The sequence below is a fragment of the Xenopus tropicalis genome, chromosome 5 (assembly GCF_000004195.4).
Source record: "Xenopus tropicalis strain Nigerian chromosome 5, UCB_Xtro_10.0, whole genome shotgun sequence".
Taxonomy (NCBI): domain Eukaryota; kingdom Metazoa; phylum Chordata; class Amphibia; order Anura; family Pipidae; genus Xenopus; species Xenopus tropicalis.
Genome location: NC_030681.2, coordinates 153706595 through 153732384, shown reverse-complemented (window position 1 = coordinate 153732384; position 25790 = coordinate 153706595). Strand labels below are relative to the sequence as shown.

The 25790-nt window shown below is 45.4% G+C and overlaps 1 protein-coding gene across 1 annotated transcript in view; it reads right to left on the bottom strand.

The window, feature by feature from the left end:
* Positions 1 to 25790, bottom strand: part of LOC101733882 (L-gulonolactone oxidase) — a 75099-nt gene that overhangs the window by 6477 nt on the left and 42832 nt on the right. Inside the window, exons 7-8 of the mRNA XM_031903103.1 lie at positions 22237 to 22344; positions 20451 to 20527 (exon numbers count right to left, since the gene is read on the bottom strand). Of these exons, the coding sequence (XP_031758963.1) occupies positions 20451 to 20527; positions 22237 to 22344 (185 nt within the window). The remainder of the gene's footprint in view (positions 1 to 20450; positions 20528 to 22236; positions 22345 to 25790) is intronic.

The following is a 25790-nucleotide window of genomic DNA, read 5'->3' as shown; positions in this document are numbered from 1 at the left end:
GTAGAGTGTAAGCTCTTTTGGGCAGGGCTCCCTTCCCCTCTTGTATCGGTTACTGATTGCTTTATATGTTTCTCCTTGTAGAGTGTAAGCTCTTTTGGGCAGGGCTCTCTTCCCCTCCTGTATCGGTTATTGGTTGCTTTATATGTTACTCCTTGTAGAGTGTAAGCTCTTTTGGGCAGGGCTCTCTTCCCCTCCTGTATCGGTTATTGGTTGCTTTATATGTTACTCCTTGTAGAGTGTAAGCTCTTTTGGGCAGGGCTCCCTTCCCCTCTTGTATCGGTTACTGATTGCTTTATATGTTACTCCTTGTAGAGTGTAAGCTCTTTTGGGCAGGGCTCCCTTCCCCTCCTGTATCGGTTATTGGTTGCTTTATATGTTACTCCTTGTAGAGTGTAAGCTCTTTTGGGCAGGGCTCCCTTCCCCTCCTGTATCGGTTATTGGTTGCTTTATATGTTACTCCTTGTAGAGTGTAAGCTCTTTTGGGCAGGGCTCTCTTCCCCTCCTGTATCGGTTATTGGTTGCTTTATATGTTACTCCTTGTAGAGTGTAAGCTCTTTTGGGCAGGGCTCCCTTCCCCTCTTGTATCGGTTACTGATTGCTTTATATGTTACTCCTTGTAGAGTGTAAGCTCTTTTGGGCAGGGCTCTCTTCCCCTCCTGTATCGGTTACTGATTGCTTTATATGTTACTCCTTATAGAGTGTAAGCTCTTTTGGGCAGGGCTCCCTTCCCCTCTTGTATCGGTTACTGATTGCTTTATATGTTACTCCTTGTAGAGTGTAAGCTCTTTTGGGCAGGGCTCTCTTCCCCTCCTGTATCGGTTACTGATTGCTTTATATGTTACTCCTTGTAGAGTGTAAGCTCTTTTGGGCAGGGCTCCCTTCCCCTCTTGTATCGGTTATTGGTTGCTTTATATGTTACTCCTTGTAGATTGTAAGCTCTTTTGGGCAGGGCTCTCTTCCCCTCTTGTATCGGTTACTGATTGCTTTATATGTTACTCCTTGTAGAGTGTAAGCTCTTTTGGGCAGGGCTCCCTTCCCCTCTTGTATCGGTTACTGATTGCTTTATATGTTACTCCTTGTAGAGTGTAAGCTCTTTTGGGCAGGGCTCCCTTCCCCTCTTGTATCGGTTACTGATTGCTTTATATGTTACTCCTTGTAGATTGTAAGCTCTTTTGGGCAGGGCTCCCTTCCCCTCCTGTATCGGTTATTGGTTGCTTTATATGTTACTCCTTGTAGAGTGTAAGCTCTTTTGGGCAGGGCTCCCTTCCCCTCCTGTATCGGTTACTGGTTGCTTTATATGTTACTCTGTATGCCCAATGTATGAAACCCACTTATTGTACAGCGCTGTGGGATATGTTGGTGCATTATAAATAAATGTTAATAATAATAATAATAATAATTGCTTGATGGATCTAAAGGAAACCTTTGGCCGCAATTAAACATCTCACCCCCAGGGGGCAGCCTTTACCTCTCTTTAACTGTCGGCTGCAATTCTGCTATTTGAGTTTAAAAAAGAAAAGAGAAAATATGAAATGTGCGAGTTACCATTAAACTTCTGCCTTTCCCAATTCCCATTTTATGGGAGACCATTAAATTCATTAGAGAGAAAGTACAGTAATAAATGCTCATTATATTCCAGCCAATCGCAGGACTTGGCCCTTTCACTTACTTGATATACAGTTTTTAACAAATGAATTAGCCGTCACATTAATAGGGAAATAACGGAGAGGAATTCAGCGAGTTTCTAGGTAATTAATTGCTTTTTTAAGAGTTTGTCTCCACTACGAATATGATGAACTCTCGTTATGATGATTAGAATATAAGAAATACAGAAATATTTGGGGTTTGTAGGGAGGAGATAGAAGGCTTTGTGGTTAAGCTCAGTCCCTACGACCCAATTTGCCCAATCAAAGCTCTAATTCCCATGGCTGAGGTTCTGTGGTGCCCCGGCCTATCCCATTCCCATCAGTCCCTGCCCCAGTGAGCTTACAATCTAAGGCCCCTATCCCATTCCCATCAGTCCCTGCCCCAGTGAGCTTACAATCTAAGGTCCCTATCCCATTCCCATCAGTCCCTGCCCCAGTGAGCTTACAATCTAATGCCCCTATCCCATTCCCATCAGTCCCTGCCCCAGTGAGCTTACAATCTAAGGTCCCTATCACATTCCCATCAGTCCCTGCCCCAGTGAGCTTACAATCTAAGGTCCCTATCACATTCCCATCAGTCCCTGCCCCAGTGAGCTTACAATCTAAGGTCCCTATCACATTCCCATCAGTCCCTGCCCCAGTGAGCTTACAATCTAAGGTCCCTATCCCATTCCCATCAGTCCCTGCCCCAGTGAGCTTACAATCTAAGGTCCCTATCCCATTCCATCAGTCCCTGCACCAGTGAGCTTACAATCTAAGGTCCCTATCCCATTCCCATCAGTCCCTACCCCAGTGGAGCTTACAATCTAAGGTCCCTATCACATTCCCATCAGTCCCTGCCCCAGTGAGCTTACAATCTAAGGTCCCTATCCCATTCCCATCAGCCCCTGCCCCAGTGAGCTTACAATCTAAGGGCCCTATCCCATTCCCATCAGTCCCTGCCCCAGTGAGCTTACAATCTAAGGCCCCTATCCCATTCCCATCAGTCCCTGCCCCAGTGAGCTTACAATCTAAGGTCCCTATCACATTCCCATCAGTCCCTGCCCCAGTGGAGCTTACACTCTAAGGTCCCTATCCCATTCCCATCAGTCCCTGCCCCAGTGAGCTTACAATCTAAGGTCCCTATCCCATTCCCATCAGTCCCTGCCCCAGTGAGCTTACAATCTAAGGTCCCTATCCCATTCCCATCAGTCCCTGCCCCAGTGAGCTTACAATCTAAGGTCCCTATCACATTCCCATCAGTCCCTGCCCCAGTGAGCTTACAATCTAAGGCCCCTATCCCATTCCCATCAGTCCCTGCCCCAGTGAGCTTACAATCTAAGGTCCCTATCACATTCCCATCAGTCCCTGCCCCAGTGAGCTTACACTCTAAGGTCCCTATCCCATTCCCATCAGTCCCTGCCCCAGTGAGCTTACAATCTAAGGTCCCTATCCCATTCCCATCAGTCCCTGCCCCAGTGAGCTTACAATCTAAGGCCCCTATCCCATTCCCATCAGTCCCTGCCCCAGTGAGCTTACAATCTAAGGTCCCTATCCCATTCCCATCAGTCCCTGCCCCAGTGAGCTTACAATCTAAGGTCCCTATCACATTCCCATCAGCCCCTGCCCCAGTGAGCTTACAATCTAAGGTCCCTTTCCCATTCCCATCAGTCCCTGCCCCAGTGGAGCTTACAATCTAAGGTCCCTATCCCATTCCCATCAGTCCGTGCCCCAGTGAGCTTACAATCTAAGGTCCCTATCCCATTCCCATCAGTCCCTGCCCCAGTGAGCTTACAATCTAAGGTCCCTATCACATTCCCATCAGTCCCTGCCCCAGTGAGCTTACAAGCTAAGGCCCCTATCACATTCCCATCAGCCCCTGCCCCAGTGAGCTTACAATCTAAGGTCCCTATCCCATTCCCATCAGTCCCTGCCCCAGTGAGCTTACAATCTAAGGTCCCTATCACATTCCCATCAGTCCCTGCCCCAGTGAGCTTACAAGCTAAGGCCCCTATCACATTCCTACGTTATTAGATGTTAATCATCATGTGTTAGTTCCATGTGTTTAGTTCTCCTCTCGGGGTTCGAGATTCTCTTGGAAAATTGCTTTTCTCTGCTTCACAAGCTGCTACACTGAGTGTTGGGGAAGGGCTCGGGCCCCTCGGCCGGTGTGAAGTTAAGTAACACTAATAAATAGGCGGCATGGGAAGAGCCAGGACGTGGCGCGAGCAGATGCTGCACATTAAGCGCTTCCCCCGGGGACGCCGACATTCCGGCCTCATAATGAGAGCAGGTGCTTGTTGAGCAAGAATCATTAAATGTGCCATTCCGGCTGGGAGTCAATTGACATAATCATTTAGTGAGAGCGGCACAAGCGCATAAACAAATAGGGAGCTGGGAAGTCTCAGGCCGGCAGGATAAGGCGTCCATGCAACGGCCCAAGCGACCGGCTGTAGCGACACCAACATGGCGGGAAAGGAGATTTCACCATCAGCATAGGAAGAGGTATGAAGTCAAGTTATGAAATGAGAGGAGGGATTAGAAGTTATCCATTGACTACCTTTCTAATTGATGATTAATTCCATTTTCTGATGAAGGTCCTTGAAAGACCAGTGAAGGCAGTGCCCCACGTTGGGTTGATGCTAGGGTCTCTTGGATCTGTCTCAGTAAGGAGGTTGGGTGGATATCTAGAGAGGTCGTCTAGAGCTAAGTAGGTTAAAGATGGAGAGAAGACCCCGTATACAAGGTATCAGTCAGTGATAGGGCGAGATTTCTGCTCAGATACGGGGGGCTCAGTAGCCCAAAGCCCCAAGTAGAACTGGCAGTGGTATTAGTTCAAATAATTACTAGTGACAGGCAAAGCCACCAACCAGATGGTACAGGGGGTACTCCATTCCAGTAGGTGCCCCAAGGAACATAAAGGTATGATTTGTGGTTCAAAAAGGTGGCAGGGTAATGGGAAATGGGCAGGGTTGGGCAGATTGGGTTTGGGCAGAATGGTGCATATGGGACTTTTTTCTTTCATTAGGGTCCCATTCTACTTGTTAGCAGGGTCCTCCACCCTGGGAGCTGACAAATGTCCTAATAATTGGGCCCCCCAATTGGTGGTGGCCCTGGGTTTAGGGGTAGAGAACTATCCCTGTAAGATGATCAGGGGCGACTTAAGGCTCAATAAACTCATATTTCTACAGCTGATCATGTTCTGGACCAACTGAGCTCCTCAAGAACCACCGGTACCAAAAGACTGTGGAGCAAGTGAGGATTCTATCCCACCTCCAAGGGCCGTGATTGGGTGTAAGGGGTCACGTGTAACCCATGTTCTTCTGGGGCAAAGGGGCATTAGGGCACCTAGTGTTTGTGTTGTGCTGGCTGTCATGGTGGGGACATCTTGGCTCCCCAATATGTGAAGTAAAGGGGTTAATATTTTCTGAAGCCAGCATCCCCCTACCCCCCTATACCCAAGTCACAATAAACAGTTGGTTTTCATAACATGAGGTCCCCTTCATAATTGAATTACCTCGTGTTCAAGGATATATGGGGGGAGATCCGCTAAACACCAAGCAGCGAGACCCCGGCAACCAGATGTCCCATTGGTGATATTAAATATGGTTTGATTCAATCTGTTGTTGTCCTTGAAATGCTAATTTATTATATCCATTCGGTCTCCCCGGGCAGAACAGCGGCATCGAGTACAAAATAAGATAATAATCTGCGTTTGCCGCCCCCGTCAGTGATCATTTATCTATCAATTATACAATTTCTCTTCCAAAACTCATTAAAGAGTCAAAGCTTCAGGTCACACATACGATAAGGATTTCTCAAGTTCATTTGCCTCTGGTGTTATTTATTCTCCTGAGGTTTGTTCCAAAATAAATAGGATCTTCATTTTCTAATTATATTATTAATTAGTTTGTTAGGCTGGTTACATACATATATAGAAATACTGGGGTAACAGTCACCCTGCTATAGTTCCAGGGGTACCCAGGGCACAAATAAGCACTCACCCCAAATCCCCCCCTAACTGGCCTTCAGGCTGGGCCCCCTTAGCCCATAACAAGGTTACAGATATATAGAAACATTGGGGTAACAGTCACCCCGCTATAGTTCCAGGGGTACCCAGGGCACAAATAAGCACTCACCCCAAATCCCCCCCTAACTGGCCTTCAGGCTGGGCCCCCTTAGCCCATAACAAGGTTACAGATATATAGAAACATTGGGGTAACAGTCACCCTGCTATAGTTCCAGGGGTACCCAGGGCACAAATAAGCACTCACCCCAAATCCCCCCTAACTGGCCTTCAGGCTGGGCCCCCTTAGCCCATAACAAGGTTACAGATATATAGAAACATTGGGGTAACAGTCACCCTGCTATAGTTCCAGGGGTACCCAGGGCACAAATAAGCACTCACCCCAAATCCCCCCCTAACTGGCCTTCAGGCTGGGCCCCCTTAGCCCATAACAAGGTTACAGATATATAGAAACATTGGGGTAACAGTCACCCCGCTATAGTTCCAGGGTACCCAGGGCACAAATAAGCACTCACCCCAAATCCCCCCTAACTGGCCTTCAGGCTGGGCCCCCTTAGCCCATAACAAGGTTACAGATATATAGAAACATTGGGGTAACAGTCACCCCACTATAGTTCCAGGGGTACCCAGGGCACAAATAAGCACTCACCCCAAATCCCCCCCTAACTGGCCTTCAGGCTGGGCCCCCTTAGCCCATAACAAGGTTACAGATATATAGAAACATTGGGGTAACAGTCACCCCGCTATAGTTCCAGGGGTACCCAGGGCACAAATAAGCACTCACCCCAAATCCCCCCCTAACTGGCCTTCAGGCTGGGCCCCCTTAGCCCATAACAAGGTTACAGATATATAGAAACATTGGGGTAACAGTCACCCTGCTATAGTTCCAGGGGTACCCAGGGCACAAATAAGCACTCACCCCAAATCCCCCCCTAACTGGCCTTCAGGCTGGGCCCCCTTAGCCCATAACAAGGTTACAGATATATAGAAACATTGGGGTAACAGTCACCCCGCTATAGTTCCATAGGTACCAAGGGCACAAATAAGCACTCACCTCAAATCCCCCCCTAACTGGCCTTCAGGCTGAGACCCTAGGTGCTGCTTTGGGCCCAGGTCATGTATGAGTCTTGTTCATATCCTTACTGTATATCTGATTAGGGCAGGAATAGGGACGAGAGGGCCACATTAGTGACAGGAAATAGAAGCAAAAATGTCTCTATCCCTTTAAAACGGCCATACAGTGCAATTAATTTCTCATGTAAATATGTAGAGAAATGATTATTACATGAGACTCCCTATCCATCGCTCTCCCTATAACGAGCCGGGTGCATTACCGCGGGGAAAACGCGCCGATGATTTGTTCATTTAATGAGTGGGTTCTCGCTGGAAAGAATAAGGATAAAACCCTGAGAGAGAGAGAGATTTGCTGCTGTCTCCGTTAATTATTAGCTGTTATCTCTAATTGTAATGGGACGCTGCAGAGTATTTAGGCTGCTATTTAATGTTGGATGTTAATTGAATGTAACAGGGGGATCTGAGAGGAATCACAGAAGACAAATAAATGTTTGTTTTACAAGCCGGCGGCGATTTCCCTCCAGCGCAGACGCAACACAACCCTTCTGTGGAGCTCGGACCAAGGAGAAGAGCCCATTGGGCGCCCCACTGGCCCTATGGGGAGGCAGCTGAGCCCCGGGGGGACACATGACCCTGTACTCCAAGCCTGGGCTATATCTCTCCTTCCTATTTAGTGTAACGGTAAAACCTTCCCCCCGAGGGTTTCCAGCCGGCAGTTTCAGTCTTGCCTAAAATGCCCTTGTTCCCACTCTCTAACCCCTAACCTTCTCCCTCCTTCTTTAGAAAGTTCTTACATATAAAACATTATTTCTTCTTATTTATTCATCAGCGCGTCCAATTGGTTTGTTATGGGCAAGATTTTTTTTCAAGTCGACCAAATAAAACATCTGAAAAAGAGCATTGTTATTGGATTTGGAGGTGGGGAGGATATAATATATAATTTATAGGGCTTGTCTCTCAGGACAATCTCTCTGTGTTTATGGCCGACATTAGTCACCCTGTTGTGTTACAGTTCCCTTACAAGAACCAGCCAGGGGCATGGCCTGATATTATACATGAACGTGACAGTTATCCTATAATTCTAGGGGTATCCATAACCCTAAACACCCCCCCCCCAAGCTGTTATGAGTGATGTACATTCCATATCAATCATTAAACAGGTTCCTAAGGCCACACAGTACTGGAACAGTCTCTTTCTGTGCCACGTAATTGTTCTAGATTATTTCCTGCTTTTAACCCATCAGTTCTTGAATGACTAAAAACAATTTTCTTGGAAAAATCAGGTTCTATGATGGACAATTTCACAATTAACATGGGCAAAGAGCATCTCTCCTTCTGGTCCTTCACAATTATCCCAGGCACACATGCCTTCTCCTACCTCCTCTCAACTAACATGGCCAAAGTGTATCCTTCTCCTGGACAAATAGAAGCACTTGTTCTATATCTCCCCAACTGGCATGGGAAAATTCCATTCTTCCTTAGTCTCCTTCACAATTAACTTGGGCAAAGAGCACCTCTCCTTCTGGTCCTTCACAATGATCCCAGGCACACATGTCTTCTCCTACCTCCTCTCAACTAACATGGCCAAAGTTTATCCCTCTCCTGGACAAACAAAAGCACTTATTCTATATCTCCCCAACTGGCATGGGCAAATTCCATTCTTCCTTATTCTCCTCCACAATTAGCATGATGAACTCCATTGCTCTTCTGGTCCTCCACAAATAGCATGATGAAACAAAATCTGTCCTTCTCCTCCTTTACAATTAACATGGACAAGTAACATCTCTCCTTCTGGTCCTTCACAATTATCTCAGGCACACATGTCTTCTCCTACCTCCTCTCAACTAACATGGCCAAAGTTTATCCTACTCCTGGACAAATTGAATCCCTTGTTCTATAACTCCCCAACTGGCATGGGTAAATTCCATTCTTCCTTATTCTCCTCCACAATTAGTATGGATGAACTCCATTGCCTCTTCTGGTCCTCCACAAATAGCATGATGAAACAGGATCCATCCTTCTCCTCCTTTACAATTGGCATGGGCAAATAGCATCTCTCCTTCTCCTCTTCCATATTTAACAAGAGCAACTTCCATTCCTCCTTTTCTCCACCAGAAACATCATTCATGGAGAGTATCTAGTAGAATTAAGTCTAAAGCAACTGAACTCCGAGTTTTCTTGAAAACGTTTCACCACTCATCCGAGTGGCTTCTTCAGGTCAACTGAGCAGTAGGGATGAGTGAAAGGCTTTCAAGGAAACACAGAAAGTCCAGTTGCTTTAGATGTAATTTTACTAAATACTGTGTATCATGGCCAGGATGAATGAGAATCCTCATAGACATCATTCATGGACCAACTCAATATCCATTCATGTATAGACAATCAGAGGTATACATTATAATATATAAAACTGCAACTGGTGTTGAAACCCTTCCTACAAAGTAGGACCGCATGGTTCTTGATATTTCAAATAAAAATAAGCTCAGATTAAATATAATGAGTGCATTAATATATATTGAGCTGCCTATTATAAGCTACAATCGCCTTTAAAGGCAAAAAACTGTCAAATTTTTATCTCTGCGAGACAAAAACTAAATATTTCAGTTATAAAACAAGCATTTTGTGTATACAGTATACAGTAGCCGGTGTTTGTTTGTTAGACGTTACATCGCCGTACTCTTGACAGTAAAAAGTCCCACAGTAATTGCTCATCTCATATCTTGACAACTTCAGCCTCCTACTGTCTGGCCTTCACCCTATACACTGTCTGCTCTATAGAATAAATATAAATAGACACAAATGTGGCTGTCAGGCTCACCCACCTAACCAGGCAATCCCTATGCACTGCTTGTCCAGACCTTCCACTGAGTGACCGTATCTTCCATACAATTCTATCCCCGGCTTCCCATAACTTCTAGTTTATCATTGGATCTCCATAGATAAATCATTCATAAAATCTCATTAGTTCCTCATAACTTCCATTATATCACTGCTCCCAATACCTTCCATCATATCACTGGCTCCCCTTGCTTCCATAATATCACTGACTCCCAGTAGCTTCCACCATATCAATGGCCCCCCTTGCATTCTATCATATCACTGGCTCCCTTTGGCCTCCATTATAGCATTGGCTCCCTTTGGCCTCCATCATATCACTGGCTTCCAGTAGCTTTGATGGTATCACTGGCTCCCCTTGGCTTCCATAATATCACTGACTTCCAGTAGCTTCCACCATATCAATGCATTCTATCATATCACTGGCTCCCTTTGGCCTCCATCATATCACTGGCCCCCGGTAGCTTCCATGGTATCACTGGCTCCCCCTGGCTTCCACTATATTACTGGCTCCCAGTAGCCTCTACCATATCACAGGCTCCCAATAGGTCCCATCATACTACTGGCTCCCCTTGGCTTCCATCATATCACTGGCCCCCAGTAGCTTCCATGGTATCACTGGCTCCCCCTGGCTTCCACTATATCACTGGCTCCCAGTTGCCTCTACCATATCACAGGCTCCCAATAGGTTCCATCATAGGACTGGCTCCCCTTGGCTTCCGTGGTATCACTGTCTCCCCCTGGCTTCCATCATATCACTGGCTCCCCCTAACTTCCACCATATCACTGGCTCCCCCTAACTTCCACCATATCACTGGCTCCCAGTAGCCTCTACCATATCATAGGCTCCCAATAGGTTCCATCATATGACTGGCTCCCCTTGGCTTCCATGATATAACTGGCTCCCAGTAGCCTCCATCATATAACTGGCTCTCCATAGCTTTCAAAAAACTCCCTCACTGGCTCCCCATAGACTCTCTAAAATCACATTTCAGGCACCTTATAGCTTCCATAAAACTCCAAAGTCCCCAAAAGCCCCACCATTTACTTCCATATCTTTCAGATTTCTACATGTACCTTTACCTGCCCTACATATATGATACCTTTCAGCCTCACTGCAGACTGGTGTATTCTTGCTGAGCTTTCCAAAAACACATTTTGGCTTTTTCTTTGTTATAAAGTCCCATTATTCCGCCAGTGCCGGTTCCACTTTACTATTTGGCAGTGATATACTGTGTATTAATTGGAATTTTCTTTTTCTCCGAGTACAATGGAGTTGGCAGAAGATTACAAAACCCAAGGAGCACTGCGCTGAAATGGGGGTCCCTGCCTCCCCAGCACTTTACATAAGGCCGCAGAGTGACATTAATGATCCGTTCTGCAGAGTTATGAATGGCATTATAATTTAATACCAAGCCGGCAATGGCTGACAGGAGAAGCGCAGTAACATTATGCTCAGAGCGCATCTGATTTACAGCTTCATTGCAAACGTTCCGCCGACTTCCAGGGAAAAAAACCCCTGTCACATAGAATATCAAGTGACTTAGATAAAATAAATATCGAAAATATATTGTTATTATTTACATGTCGTAAACGTTGTCATTGGTGGCAATGTCTCCCACTCTGTGCTTGAGATATATTGGCCCAACATGGCTCATTATCCCACGGCCTGTCTATCCGTCACCTTGGGGGCTGAAAGGAACTCTCCGTGAATATGATCCAACCTCGACTCCTTGGTTGAAGGAAGTCAGTAGCGCACTGATTAATGCTTCCCACACAGGTAAATTGCAGGAGCAGCGGGAAGCGGGGCAACATTAATCACCCGAGTGAGTGAATACGGCCTCTCCGTTCCTCTGCAGTCGGCGAAATATGCAGAATAAGGGCAACGAGCTATGTATAGTCCCTGTGTCACATCTCTAAATAGGGCAGTCGATAAGTTATAGATTCTGGCAAGAAGATCTCATTCATACATTACAATAAGGCACATACGGCTTCTTTTTGTCCAAAGGCGGCCATTTTGTTCCACTGAGGCAAAGCACTCAAGGGAACACTTGCTATTGTAAAGCTGTCCAGTGCTACACAAAAGTATAGTAGCCAATCTAAAGTTGACCAATGGTTCCCCATAAGGTAAGGCATGAAAAGGTACAGTAGGCAATCTTAATCTGACCAATGGTTCCCCATAAGGCAAAGCACACAAAGGAATAGTAGGTAATCTAAATCTGACCAATGGTTCCCCATAAGGCAAAGCACACAAAGGAATAGTAGGTAATCTAAATCTGACCAATGGTTCCCCTTGAGGCTAGAAACACAAAGGAATAGTAGGCAATCTAAAGATGGCCAGTGGTTCCCCATCAGGTAAGGCATACAAAGGTACAGTAGGCAAACTAAATCTGACCAATGGTTCCCCTTGAGGCTAGAAACACAAAGGAATAGTAGGCAATCTAAATCTGACCAATGGTTCCCCATAAGGCAAAGCACAGAAAGGAGTGGGTAATCTAAATCTGGCCAGTGATTCCCCTTGAGGCTAGAAACACAAAAGTATAGTAGCCAATCTAAAGATGGCCAATGGTTCCCCATAAGGTAAGGCATGCAAAGGTACAGTAGGCAAACTAAATCTGACCAATGGTTCCCCTTGAGGCTAGAAACACAAAGGAATAGTAGGCAATCTAAATCTGACCAATGGTTCCCCATAAGGCAAAGCACAGAAAGGAGTGGGTAATCTAAATCTGGCCAGTGATTCCCCTTGAGGCTAGAAACACAAAAGTATAGTAGCCAATCTAAAGATGGCCAATGGTTCCCCATAAGGTAAGGCATGCAAAGGTACAGTAGGCAATCTTAATCTGACCAATGGTTCCCCATAAGGCAAAGCACACAAAGTTATAGTAGGTAATCTAAAATGGCCAATTGTTTCCCATAAGTCAAAGCACACAAAGGTATAGTAGGCAATCTAAATCTGGCCAATATTTCCCCTTGAGGCTAGAAACACAAAAGAATAGTAGGCAATCTAAAGCTGACCAGTGGTTCCCCTTGAGGCTAGAAACACAAAAGTATAGTAGCCTAAAGATGGCCAATGGTTCCCCATAAGTTAAGGCATACAAAGATACAATAGGCAATGTACATCTGACTAATGGTTCCCCATAAGGCAAAACACACAAAGGTACAGTAGGTAATCTAAATCTGACCAATGGTTCCCCATAAGGCAAAGCACACAAAGGAGTGGGTAATCTAAATCTGCCCAGTGGTTCCCCTTGAGGCTAGAAACACAAAGGAATATTAGGTAATCTAAAGATGGCTAATGGTTCACCATGTGGCAAGGCGCACAAAAGAATAGCAGATAATCTAAAATTGGCCAATGGAATAGATGCTAATTTAAAGCTGGGCCCCTTGTTGCCCATGAGGAAATGCATCTGCTCTAGAAGCCACACAGACAGGAGGTTATAGCCATGCATCTGGCCTTCCTTCCATGTGGAGCATTTCTATACAGTATCTAGCAGAACTATGTCTAAATCAACTTGAACTTTTCTGAGTTTTATTAGCAATGTTTCACCACTCACTCAAGTAGTTTCTTCAGTTTAGAGAGAACTAAACAGTTGTTTTAGACTTAACTCTGCTAGATACTGTACATCATGACCTCGATGAGTGAGACACTCCATAGACATACAGTATTTCTATAGTTGTTCTGGGACCTGTGCTACACATATGGAACCATGGATACACCATCAATAATTGGTCTTGTTAGGTTTCAGTTCTCTGACCTATAAGGTTCAACTGAGATATTCATGGGTTCTCTGCTTCTAGCACACTCTCTGCTCCCCACTGTACCCAATGCTGCTAGCTACAGTCACATACGTGCCCCATAGAACCCAACTATTCCTTTCATTTGATTGTAGAACCCAACTATTCCTTTAATTTGGTCATAGAACCCAACTATTCCTTTCATTTGATCGTAGAACCCAACTATTCCTTTCATTTGATCGTAGAACCCAACTATTCTTTTCATTTGGTCATAGAACCCAACTATTCCTTTCATTTGGTCGTAGAACCCAACTAATCCTTTTATTTGGTCGTAGAACTGCAGTATGCCTTTCATTTGATCATAGAACCCAACTATTCCTTTCATTTGGTCGTAGAACCCCAGTATGCCTTTCATTTGATTGTAGAACCCAACTATTCCTTTCATTTGGTCATAGAACCCAACTATTCCTTTCATTGTGTCATAGAATCCCAGTATGCCTTTCATTTGATAGTAGAACCCAACTATTCCTTTCATTTGGTCATAGAACCCAACTATTCCTTTCATTTGGTCATAGAACCCCAGTATGCCTTTCATTTGATCGTAGAACCCAACTATTCCTTTCATTTGATCGTAGAACCTAACTATTCCTTTCATTTGATCGTAGAACCCAACTATTCTTTTCATTTGATCGTAGAACCCAACTATTCCTTTCATTTGGTCATAGAACCCAACTATTCCTTTCATTTGATCGTAGAACCCAACTATTCCTTTCATTTGGTCGTAGAACCCAACTATTCCTTTCATTTGATCGTAGAACCCAACTATTCCTTTCATTTGATCGTAAAACCCAACTATTCCTTTCATTTGGTCATAGAACCCAACTATTCCTTTCATTTGATCGTAGAACCCAACTATTCCTTTCATTTGATCGTAGAACCCAACTATTCCTTTCATTTGATCGTAGGGACCATATGGAGGCCAGTTAGAATATTCTAGAATATTCTCTCATCCTGCCGAGGGCCACGGGTACCGATTCTGCTAATAATCCAGACCAGTTTGCAATTATTGTTCTGGTGGTTACAATTTATATTCAGTCGCTGGAAGGTAAATGTCACCGAGCAGAATTCAGCCGGCAATTTCCAGCAAATTAGATCTGAAAATGTTAAGACATTTGTTTCGTGTTTTTTCCTGTGCTCTGCTGTGTATGTTCCCTTTAATAAACCCATTTGTAATAAGGCAGAGCTTGTTAGATCATTGCTCCTGTATATATTGTATTAGTGCTTGTACTGTATTAGTGCTTGTACTTATGGGTGGGAGCTGCCATATTAATTAACTAAGAGAATGCAGTACAAATGGTAAGTTATTGTGTATAAGTGAATAGACAGCTCCTCTGGCAACTCCTATTGACTGATTGGCTCTATTGTGCGCACACAGCCTTTCTTTACTGTATATTTAAACATATGTGTTGGAGCTGCCATGTTGGAGTCGCCTAAGACCTTTGGAAAACACATATTTCCGATGGTTTAGGAATAATTTTATGGTTGGGGGTCACCACAACATGAGGAACTGTATTAAAGGGTCGCGGCATTAGGAAGGTTGAGAAGCACTGGTTTAGATGGAATTGGCACTGGAATTCAGCACTAAACCACACTGATAAATAATTTATTCTTTTCCTTTATCTACATATTGGAATGCAATAAACATCTTTAAAATAAATCTCACCAAAGTACCCTAAGTAGATGGTAAAATGGAGACCGGCATGAAATTTGACAGTCTGGGCTAGCGCCGGCACAGGCAAGGAGGTACCGTAGCCAAAGGCAATAAGGAAGTCAATGTAATGTTGAGGAAGCACCCGGGAGATAAGGATGTGAGCAAATAATGGAAAAGCCTGATAGGAAATGGCCTGGAAAGTATTGAGAAAGTAGAAGAAAAGGATCAAAACCACCAGTGTCCCATGGATACTGGTCTAGACCCATCTAGACCCATCCAGACATATCCAGAGCCATCTAGACCCATCCAGACCCATCCAGACCCACCCACACCCATCTAGTCCCATCTAGACCCCACCCAGACACATCCAGACCCATCTAGACACATCCAGACCCATCTAGACCTATTTCCATGCAAGGGGAGCTTAAGATACACTGAGCACCCCGCTACATGTGCGCAGCCAGAAATAGCAAGTTACAATATGAGGTTCCTATTGGTTGTTCTATGTTGTTGCAGATATAGAAATGACCCGTATGTGCCAGATGCCTCCCAATAGGCTCCACCCTCTGCAGCGCATCTCCTTTTTTCTTACACCCTCAGTAAAGCACTGAAACATTTCCTCATCATTCGGAAGCCACATTAGTTGGAACATTGATTTTACTGTCATCGTTCCTATCTCCCTATCAGTATCCGGACTGACTGTATGTTCTTCTCACTTTCTCTGTCGCCTTTCTAATCCACTTAGTAGTATCTGCGCTCTCCATTTGTCTCTTTCCCACAGCTAAGCACATTCCCTGCCTGCCCCCATAGCCTCTGCCCATATTATCCTTTCCTTCTATTTCACCTCCTTCCCATGTGCCTTTGACAGACCAATTATCTAAAGCACATGTAAACCCTACATTATCCTACAATGTATATCAGTTGGGCGCATCTCCCCCACCCAAATGGCATCATTTGTACTGACATTTTTCCCTCTGATATCATCAGTGACATTTACATGTGAAACAGCACATGTGCGCTGTAACATTCATGCAATGAGGAATGCAGGCTTACACAGGCAGAACTTACTTTGCTATAAATCCTGCCTGGATAGTGCCCTGTATTGGTTAAGCTGAGATCAGGAGAAAAGGGTTGTGAGAAAAAAAAAACATGTTTCTCCCACAGAGTGACAGCTAGAGCAGAGTTTCTATGGAAACCAGTATTACCATCCCTTCATTGGCTACTAGACTGAAGGGTGTGTTTGGTAACCTGAGTTGAGAAGAACTGAGCATGCTCAGTAGCCAAGAGCCAAAGTCAGTTCCTAGGGAGGGAGGACAATTGGGTTAGAAGAGGAGAAGAAACCCCAAGTGATTATGGGGTCTGCAGCCTTACTATTAGCCTTTGAACAACTAATTACACTTTTTGTGGGGGGGGGGGGTTACATGTCCTTTAAAGCTAAACCATGCTTTCACTCCAGTCATTCCAGCAGATCCATATTTCCCTTCCACTAATCCAATCAGACGTTGTACCCTTGTCCTTTACCCCCTTTATCAATCCATCCAGTCCTTGCAAACCCCTCCAGCTTCAGTCCATCAGAATTGCTCCTAAAATTCCCTTTAGATCAGCGGTTCTCAACCTGTGGGTCAGGACCCCTTTGGGGGTCGAAAGGCCCTTTCGCCTAAGACCTTTGGAAAACACATATTTCCAATGGTCTTAGGAACCGAGACACTGCCCCTCTATGGTTGGGGGTCACCACAACATGAGCAACTGTATTCAAGGGTCGCGGCATTAGGAAGGTTGGGAAGCACTGATTTAGATGGACTTCTGTAGAGGCTGAAGCTCAGGAACCTTCCCTTATTAAAGCCCAGCCTGGGCATTATGATGATTAGATTCCAAACCAAACTTTTTGGGGTTCATCAGGGCAGTATGATGATTAGATTCTAAACCACAGGCTGGTTTTGCACTTTTTGGGGTTCATCAGGGTAGAACAGGGCTTTCTGATCAGCTTTTGTAGAACCAGGCAATCACAATGGACGTGTGAACTCACTGACTCAACTGCCCATCATATTGGATTGATTTTGTCTTCCCACCAGCACCCATCATAACACCCACCCCATTTACTACCCCAGCCAAGTCACTACCACTGGTCTGCTAGCCCAACATTATGAGATTAAATCAAAGAGGTCCAGTAAACACCTGTTGGCTGAAAGCTGATGGGGGTTCCAGGAATGGCACCTTAAGATCTAAAGGGCTTGGTCAACCCAAGTGTAAATGGCCAAAATATCAGCCAATCCCAATGCAAGCCATCGTTCATTCCATAGTAAATCAATGTTTTTCGGCGATGACAGAGTTAACCATGAGTTTCCTTGATAGCACTCAATCCCGCCGGCTGTAGAAGGCAGCGCCAGTGATTAATGGCTCCACCATGTCCCTTTGTGGGAAATTAATGAGCTCTACCTGCCTGATTGGAGGAGCCTGTAGAACACAGAGGAATGTTCTGGCGCTTGAAATAGCCCTTTGGCTGCCTCAACTCAAGCATTTTAATACACAAAGCCTCTATTTATTTCTATATTGTTTCCATCTCTTCTATTAATAAGGGCTTCCAATTGCGACCTGTTTGTTGAAGTAGAAAATCATTTTGCTTGAGTCAAATATTATAAATATATAATAGAATGAATTCCGTACAACGCAGTTGCCTGTGGAATAAAAACCCCATCCTAGTTCTGAGGATGAAGAGAGATTTGTATAACAGGATACGTGCGGTTATCTACAGGAAAGGTCTATGATCTCTTATATATTATTCTATGATATAAATACTGAATCTTATGGCATATCCGAACAGTGAAGAAACTGGGCATTATAGGGCATGCAGAGAGTTTTCTGTTATACATGAAAACAAGGCACTGATTGGCTACTCTGAACAATGTGGGGCACCATGCGGGACACTCTGGACAATGTGGGGCACCATGGGGGACACTCTGGACAATGCAGGGCACCATTGAGGACACTATGTATAATGTAGGGCACCATCAGGGACACTATGGACAATGCGGGGCACCATCGGGGACACTCTGGATAATGCAGGGCACCATCGGGGACACTCTGGATAATGTGGGGCACCATCGGGGACACTATGGATAATGTAGGGCACCATCGGGGACACTATGGATAATGTAGGGCACCATCGGGGACACTATGGACAATGTAGGGCACCATCGGGGACACTATGGACAATGTAGGGCACCATCGGGGACACTATGGATAATGTGGGGCACCATCGGGGACACTATGGACAATGTAGGGCACCATCGGGGACACTATGGACAATGTAGGGCACCATCGGGGACACTCTGGATAATGTGGGGCACCATCGGGGACACTATGGATAATGTGGGGCACCATCGGGGACACTATGGATAATGCGGGGCACCATCGGGGACACTATGGACAATGTAGGGCACCATCGGGGACACTATGGACAATGTAGGGCACCATCGGGGACACTATGGATAATGTGGGGCACCATGGGGGACACTATGGATAATGTGGGGCACCATCGGGGACACTATGGATAATGTGGGGCACCATCGGGGACACTCTGGGGCAGTGCTATGAAGTTGCTGGAATCACAGTGAACAGTGTTAATCAATGTGGGGGAGACAGTGGTCTATACTGGAAGGTTCCTGTAACAGCTTTGCTTGTACCTGGGAATTTTTCATGCAAAGCCCCATCCCTGGCAAAGAGAACTGTTCCTTTTATCCATAAATCCTCCAGGGGGGGGGTTTCCACTAATATTTGTCCTTTAAATGTGTATTTGTACAGCGGCTCGGCCCCTATGGCAGCTCCTCCCACAGCCCAGGAGCATCGGGAACTTGTGCGTCAGATAATCTCCCGGCGCTTTGCTGTTTGTCTGTGACATGTAATTATTTCTGGGACAGATAAATGACTCTTTGTGAAGTGCAAATTGACTTAACATGAAAGAGCGGCCTGTGCGTTCCGTCCCCTGACGGCCAATGAGATAGAATGGCGCCACGCGTTTCACCTCCGCAGCCAGACGCTCTCCAGAAAGAGCTTCAATACCCGGGATAATGAAAAGCCAGAGCTTTATGTATATCAGTATTTATATCTTAAACACATGTCGCTGCCCCGAAGGTGCAAAAATCATCACAGGGAGGAACATTATAGAAATCAATGTTGGTTCAATCCGATTTCCAGGAATGTCACTGGGGATAGAGAATGGGACTGCGGGAAGCTTCGAATTAAAGGGAAACTACGGGGAAATGATAAAGTAAATACTGTACTGAAAGAAACATTGGCCCTTATAGAACTAGCGGCCCCTGTGGCCCTCTCATATATTCCAGAATTTTGGAAATTGTGACATAAATAATACAATAAAAGGGTTATAAGAGCAATGTGCAACACCCCTCGGGGGGGGCCTACCTTATCCATAGCAGGAACTCTATTAGGTGCAAGAAATAATACTTCCCCTCGGGGGAGGGCCTACCTTATCCATAGCAGGAACTCTATTAGGTGCAAGAAATAATAACACCCCTCGGGGGAGGGCCTACCTTATCCATAGCAGGAACTCTATTAGGTGAAAGAAATAATAACACCCCTCGGGGGAGGGCCTACCTTATCCATAGCAGGAACTCTATTAGGTGCAAGAAATAATAACACCCCTCGGGGGAGGGCCTACCTTATCCATAGCAGGAACTCTATTAGGTGCAAGAAATAATAATTCCCCTCAGGGGAGGGCCTACCTTATCCATAGCAGGAACTCTATTAGGTGCAAGAAATAATACTTCCCCTCGGGGGAGGGCCTACCTTATCCATAGCAGGAACTCTATTAGGTGCAAGGAATAACAACACCCCTCGGGGGAGGGCCTACCTTATCCATAGCAGGAACTCTATTAGGTGCAAGGAATAACAACACCCCTCGGGGGAGGGCCTACCTTATCCATAGCAGGAACTCTATTAGGTGCAAGAAATAATAACTCCCCTCGGGGGAGAGCCTACCTTATCCATAGCAGGAACTCTATTAGGTGCAAGAAATAATACTTCCCCTCGGGGGAGGGCCTACCTTATCCATAGCAGGAACTCTATTAGGTGCAAGAAATAATAACTCGCCTCGGGGGAGGGCCTACCTTATCCATAGCAGGAACTCTATTAGGTGCAAGAAATAACAACACCCCTCGGGGGAGGGCCTACCTTATCCATAGCAGGAACTCTATTAGGTGCAAGAAATAATACTTCCCCTCGGGGGAGGGCCTACCTTATCCATAGCAGGAACTCTATTAGGTGCAAGAAATAATACTTCCCCTCGGGGGAGGGCCTACCTTATCCATAGCAGGAACTCTATTAGGTGCAAGAAATAATACTTCCCCTCGGGGGAGGGCCTACCTTATCCATAGCAGGAACTCTATTAGGTGCAAGAAATAATACTTCCCCTCGGGGGAGGGCCTACCTTATCCATAGCAGGAACTCTAGCAGATAATATCCCAGAAAAGAGTCCCGAAACCAGTTTGCTTTGGAAGCCGGGGGCTGTAGGACACAGAGAGAGACACATAAGAGGGGAACTCGTTTTCTTCCCTAATAAATGTTTCCGGCTCTATATTCGGCAAGCGATTGGGCAGCGAGGGGATTGGTCAGTAACGAGCAAATCAAGTTTTCTGACAGGGATTTTTTTCTCACATCCGCAGTCACGTTTAATTGTGTGTTTTAGGGCCAAGTTGTGCTTGTTGGGATGGTTTGCACAGCGAGGGCATTTATAATTCCAATTAATCGGATAAAACTCTTCGCTGCTCTGTGTTTTGGCGCTGGCCATGCCGGCACGGGGCGTGAATAATTCCGCGCTGGGAACCCTATCGGAATATTAATATTTGACCTCAAATTGCTGCACGAGAAGGGAAGATTGTTGTGCGTCTGTAATTCTCACAAATCATGGACATTTCCTTTGTTTCCTCTCATTCAAAGAAAAAAGGAAATACATTAAAAATTAGCGGGAGTTTTTTTTTTTATACCTTAAAGGTACAGGATCAGAACAAACTAGATTGTAAGCTCCTGGGGGACTGTATCTCTTTATGTTTTCTGGTCATGCCCTTGGACATTGTTGTAGATATAAAGTGCTGTATGTGTTATAAATATTTAGGGGAATAAGTTCACTAATTCTAATGGACTTGCTGGGAAATTTGTGTCTATAAATCCCTCCCTTCCCGACCCTCCCTGCTGCGATCACCCTTTATAACCATGGGCCCGCCCCTGCTCCACCTATAACCACACCCAGTCCACCCATTAACCTGCCCCATTTACCTTTCCACCACCCAGCTCGCCCATTTCCCACCCCTTACATCATAGCCCCGCCCTAAATGTGATGTCATGTCCCGCCCCCACCCAAAGACGGGTATTAGTAACCGAAAAATTTGGCAACCCTAGTTCCCAGGGGTAGTAGGGGAGTGGTTCTGTATCATTGGATAGGAAGCCCAGTAGGAAGATTAAGCCCAAAGGTAAGTCAAGCCCTAGTGAAGTTGGGGAGAAGTGACCCCATAAATGATGTAAATATAGAGGTAGGTAGTTGCACTAGTAGTGTTAAATGCATAGGTGAGCAGGTAAGAGCTTGGGCTTCACCCCGTACACCTATCTGCCCGTGTATGGGGACAACCGATGGACCTACCCAACCGACATCTGGCATAAAATTGACCATAACTCTATCGGGAAGGTTTGATTTTTCCACTGCATCAGGGGCCACGTTGGCTTGTTAATGTGGCCCCTGATCCAATGGCACCCTAGGGCCAAACAATCAAATTAGCCCAATATCGCCCACCCATAGGTGGGCATATTGGAAGAAGGTCTGCTTGCTTGGCCCTATCAAACAAACAACAGCCATCGCCTTAAGGATGGCATCTAGGTCTTCCTTATCTCTTGGGGGCCCTATAGATACCTGGCACTGTGGAATAGGCGCCTCTGTGGCAAAGCCCATTGGCATCCCTACTGTACATTTAGGGGCTTATTGATCAGTTTTTCACATTTGTGAATTTGATTTTGTACTTCGAAATCGATCAAACTTTCATATCGAATGCTCGCTTATTAATTAAAGTGTTAGACTCTTGGGAATAACTTGACTTTGCCCGGGACAACTCCCATTGACTTCTATAGAAAGTCGCAAGTTTTACATTCACGTGGTTGGGTTTTTTGCGCTTAATCCATACCAGACATTGGAGTTTCCCAAACACAACTGGAATTCTAACAAATACCTTGTCTGTCGGGTCCTGATAAAAGACGCTGACGTTCTCCGTGTGCGGAAACCAGAAGAATCGGAAATATTCGGAGCTGTTCAAATGGGCGTCCAGGTTGTCGAGGACCTGGGAGGAGAGACGGACGGATGGTTTCTGATCACAACGATACAAGGATGTTCCATTAAACATTAGTTGGATTGTATTCAGTCCTAATCTCTCTACCCCCCCCCCCCCAGCCAATGAATGTAGGGGCCACAAGGCTGTGATTGGGTTCCTGGCGCCACAAGGAGAAATCATTCACCTCCAGTTAAAGGGTTTCCTGCCAATCTATAGGCAAACAGAGGGGAATCAGCAAATCTGTAATTAAAGAGAAGCCCCGTGGGAGTCACCTCTCTTTAATGGGATTTCAGGTTCTGCCAGGCACAGTGAGAGAGGCCCTATAGATTCATCCAATGGGAAACCCCCCCACAGCCAAATACCCCAGTGGTACATCTGCCCCTTAGGGCCCCTCTGGTCCCAGTGTACATATCTGCTCATCAGCAACTGACACCATGGGATGTGTTTCCCCTTTGATGGTTGATCCACACGGCACATAACACCAGCGTTTCCCATAGACGTGTGTTTGAATATAAATCTGACACATAAAGAGGTGTCGCTGTGTGTTATGGCTGCTTGGAAATCCTCCGATCTGACGTGGCAAATACATCTTCCCTGCATCTGAACCTCTGTCCCGTTGTACTCATGAAATATTCATGTGCCGAGACTTGTCCGTCATTCCTGCTGCCAACTCCAGCCTTCTGGGTTTCATGCTGACGGCTCTGGCAGATCTGCTCTACTGGGGCAACAACTCTCTTAAACAGGCTTTCACATCCTATCTGATCCCCCCATTGTAAGCAGCAGTCCTGCCCTGCTTTATGGCTGAGATTCTAGCTATCTGTATAACAGAGCATTCTGTCACAGTGGCACAGATCCTATCTGATCCCCCCATTGTAAGCAGCAGTCCTGCCCTGCTTTATGGCTGAGATTCTAGCTATCTGTATAACAGAGCATTCTGTCACAGTGGCACAGATCCTATCTGATCCCCCCATTGTAAGCAGCAGTCCTGCCCTGCTTTATGGCTGAGATTCTAGCTATCTGTATAACAGAGCATTCTGTCACAGTGGCACAGATCCTATCTGATCCCCCCATTGTAAGCAGCAGTCCTGCCCTGCTTTATGGCTGAGATTCTGTAACAAAATGCATGAAACTAAAGCCATATGTAGTATATATTTGAGCCATTAAACCCTGTGTGCAGTTCCCAGCCGTCGCGGTGCATAGTTACCGTATCTGACACAGAGCGCAGGCTTTAAGCAATGACCAATTATCACTTACACAGCATCAGAAATCCATAGTGTAAGCGCTTAATACGTTCCCCTTTAATCACAGGGAGACCTGCCAGTTCCCGATCGTAACAATCAGCGAATAACGTGAGTTCTCTTCCCGCAGACGTTCCGGGCCGGCTATAATCTAAATGAGATCCCTGCAGCGCTCAGGAGAAGCCGGGCTCACATTCAGCTCTGGGAAAGTTACTGCTGATCCCATAAAATATATATTAACCCCAAACACTCGCACAGACTCCAATGCCGTACTGTATAATAACGGGGAGGTTCACCTTCAACAACTTTCAATAAGTTATAGAATGGCCAATTCTGAGCAACTTTTCAACTGGTCTTCATTATTTATTTTTTACTATTTTTTAATTATTTTCCTTCTTCTGACTCTTTCCAGCTTTCAAATGGGGGTCACTGACCCCGGCAGCCAAACCCTATTGCTCTGTGAGGCTCCAGTTTTATTGTTATTGTTACTTTTTATTCCTTATCTTTCTATTCAGCCCCTCTACTATTCATATACCAGTCACTCTTTCAAACCACTCCCTGGTTACTAAGGTACATTGGACCCTAGCAACCAGATGTCTATAAAAAATACATTCAACTTCAGTGGTGTAACTTGCTGGCACTGCCCCCCTGCAAAAAAATCTTTAGAGGGGGCCCAGCGCACAGCGAGTCCTTCCCAGAATTCCCCAGAGATTTATTGCTGGCTACTAATCTCTCCATGGGGCATTAGCTTTCATTTGGTTAGAGTAGGAGGATACTGTCTGGTATTATAGTTATAGTTATATATATATATATATCGAACCAAGGATGGCACACCGCTTCAATTCTTGTCCCGGGTGCACGGTAAAAGATTTAAATATTGCAAAAAAGACCAGCAACACCGGATCTATTGTGAATAGTAGATTATATTAGATATATTATATATATTATATATATATATATATCACCAGTGCAGAGGAAAAAAAAAAAAAAAAAAAAAAAATATATATATATATATATATAATACATGAGCAGGGTGGGACTGGACTAGCAGGACACTGGGGAAAAAACCCAGTAGGTCCCGCCGACCCAGAACCAACCCTGCTACATTTATTGGATAAATGGGGGGGGGCAGTGAATTTATTCACAAGTAATAAATGAAATCAGTGGGAATCCTGTTTATATTATCTTTTAATGATAAATTGAGAATAGTGAAAATTAAGGAAAGGGAAACAAATGTCCCCTTTTTATCAGGTTTCAATAAAAATGCTGATTTCCCTTCTGCCCGTAATGCACATAAATACCGGCCCAATGAGCCGCTGCTGCTGCTTAATGCTGGGGATGCAGCAATGAGGCACTCAAAATGCATTGAAAACCCCCGACGTGTCCAAGGCATGTAATGGGCAAAGCCGCAACACGTATGTACAGTGATATGTGCGCCCCTGGGAATGATCAGTGCTGTAATGGGGGGCTTCTGCCTCTCTGGAAATCCCTCGAGCCCTCAATATCTCCCCCCTATTGGTTAGTCTCCTTTATCTTTCAAATGCCCCCGGAACCTTTAGATTGTAAGCTCCTGTGCACAGGTCCCTCAGATCTTTTTTAAAGTGCCCGTCCAGTCTGACCCTGAATATAACTGTGTCCCTTGTAATACTGAGTGAGAGTCCCCTGATACTCTATGGTTCCAGCAATATCCAAACACTAATACAACTACCTAGTGCATTGTGCCTGAGTCTGAGCTTTCAGCCAGCGCTACACATTAGAACTGCTTTCAGCTAACCTATTGTTTCTCCTACTCCCATTTAACTGGAGGAGTCCCAAGCCGGACTTGGATTTCTTACTATTGAGTGCTATTCTGATACCTACTGGGAGCTGCTATCTTGCTCCCTTCCCATTGTTCTGCTGATCGGCTGCTGGGGGGGAGGGGGGGGGGGGATATCACTCCAACTTGCAGCGCAGCAGTAAAGTGTTCCTGAGTCTGAGCTTTCAGCCAGCGCTACACATTAGAACTGCTTTCAGCTAACCTATTGTTTCTCCTACTCCCATGTAACTGGAGGAGTCCCAAGCCGGACTTGGATTTCTTACTATTGAGTGCTATTCTGATACCTACTGGGAGCTGCTATCTTGCTCCCTTCCCATTGTTCTGCTGATCGGCTGTTGGGGGGGAGGGGGGATATCACTCCAACTTGCAGCGCAGCAGTAAAGTGTGCCTGAGTCTGAGCT